General features: G+C 37.3%; 1 protein-coding gene across 1 annotated transcript; it reads right to left on the minus strand.

Moving 5' to 3' along the window:
- Positions 1–356: 356 nt before the first annotated feature.
- Positions 357–1,779, minus strand: LOC132716602 (variable charge X-linked protein 3B-like). The gene is made up of 3 exons (XM_060699911.1): positions 1,298–1,779; positions 815–1,003; positions 357–500 (listed from the first exon to the last, which is right to left on the minus strand). Exons 1-3 carry the CDS (start codon positions 1,772–1,774, stop codon positions 360–362), a joined length of 807 nt encoding a protein of 268 aa, XP_060555894.1. The 5' UTR covers positions 1,775–1,779; the 3' UTR covers positions 357–359.
- Between the last annotated feature and the right edge of the window lie 336 nt (positions 1,780–2,115).

Below are 2,115 nucleotides of genomic sequence, written 5' to 3' on the forward strand. Positions count from 1 at the left end.
CAACATATCTTAAGGGTGATTCAACATTATTCAAGTAGAAATACCTACTTTAAATATCAATTACTCCTTTATATTTATGGTAGGACTACCATACTTAATTAAAATATTTACTGAATCTGTGCAATAAGGCAACAAGTGGAGAGAAAATTAGCTTTTTATAGGCTTAAAAGGCCATCTAATTTTTACTTTAATTTGAATATTGTTTGACCAATCAAAATGTAAGAAATATGATTGCAGCACAATAAATGTATATATGCGAAAAATGTATACCAGGTCTGGCTGCTTGGGGATTGGTTGTTCTAGGTCTGGCTGCATGGGGACTGCTTGCTTCAAGTCTGGCTGCTTGGGGATTGGTTGTTCTAGGTCTGGCTGCTTGGGACTGCTTCCTTTAAGTCTGGCTTCTTGGGGATTGGTTGTTCTAGGTCTGGCTGCTTGGGGACTGCTTCCTTCAAGTCTGGCTGCTTGGGGATTGGTTGCTCCAGGTGTTCCTCTGAAGGTGACTGAAAAATCATACACAGAACTGTTAACCATTTCAACTGACATGCACAATACCTGCTTTTTATATCAATCACTCATTTTTATCTATGCAGTAAGACTACCATACTTAATAAAAATATGTACTGAGCCTGTGCAATAAGGCAGTGGAGAAAAATTATCTTGTTATAGGCTTTTAGGGCCATCATTTTGACTTTTATTTGAATATAGTTTATAGTTTGACCAATCAAATTGTAAGAAATATCTTTGAAGCACAGTAAGTGTATATATATATATATGCAAAGACATTTAAGTTATGTAATATGCGATAAATGTATACCAGGTCTGGCTGCTTAGTAACTGGTTGCTTCAGGTCTGGCTGCTTGGGGACTGGTTGTTCTAGGTCTGGCTGCTTGGTAACTGGTTGCTCAAGGTCTGACTGCTTGGGGATTGGTTGCTCCTGGACTTGGGAATTTGGGATTAGTAGCTCCTCAGCTAGTGAGGATGTTGCTGGTTCCGTATTAGGTGACTGAAAATCATATACATTTAACTGTTTTAAGGATACCTTTTTCAAATATACAGGTCCTTTATTATTTATTAAACAAATAACTCTGGGGGGTTCAAAGATAAAAATTTAAAAACAAAGTGGATAATAATAATAATAAAGTTACTTAGATCAAAGTTTGGCCGCTAATAGATACTGTTGAACAATTTCATTGTACCTACACAAAGTAATTTGTTTGAAAATTATAAATATCTACAGTACTTTTCTTTTATTAGTTTATACAAATAACTGATCAAGAAATTTATATGCAAGTCTTACCTCCACATTCAGTTCATTAATGATGCTATTTATCAGACTGGCATTAAAGGAGTCATCATCACTGTCTTCAAACTCGGCCATTGGTGACAGCTCTTCTACATCGGCTGCTATAACTGTGCTGGTCTCTTTTTCTTCTGCCGGGTACATTTTGATGAGTGTCACAAAATGGTTTGGGTGCCACTCTTTCTCTGGTAGACCGTTTCCTTGAAGATTGCTCCACATAATATACACTTTGTTTTTGTTCAGTTCAGCTTTTTGAAATGGCACGAATGTTCTGTTTAGGTCACTCCTCACAGTTTGTCCTCCATATCGAGGGTAAACAGACACAACATCAGTCTGAAGGATATTAGATAATGCTGCCACTTGCCAAATGCCCATATATGACCCACTGTGACAAAGACTAAGTACCTCTTCTTGAAACAACCTCTGTACAGCAAGACCTGTCAGTTTTTCCCCTGAGAAATGTTCAGAAAACATTACAAACTGTCTAGCAATATTTTTTTTCCAAGACTGAGATCAGTACCTTCTATTAAGTATTTGTCATCTAGATATTTTTCTTCATTCACCACCATCTCAAAAATTATTCTGGCTCTTAATTCGAGATGCTTTTCTTCATGACCATAAACAAGAACACTAGAACATCTAGGCAAACAGTTGCCATCGCCATATATAGTGGTGGGCAACAACCCCAAGTTTCGAACTTCATCAGGTAGCAATTTTAGGGCAGTGTTATCGACTACCATCTTATGTGTAACAAAAGTAACCTCGGGTAATCTTGGCAGAAGAGGCAGTTCTGTGTCAAATGTAATCTGCTGGAC

The sequence above is a fragment of the Ruditapes philippinarum genome, unplaced genomic scaffold, assembly GCF_026571515.1.
Source record: "Ruditapes philippinarum isolate M1 unplaced genomic scaffold, ASM2657151v2 ctg8901_1_1_1_1, whole genome shotgun sequence".
In the NCBI taxonomy this organism is placed as follows: domain Eukaryota; kingdom Metazoa; phylum Mollusca; class Bivalvia; order Venerida; family Veneridae; genus Ruditapes; species Ruditapes philippinarum.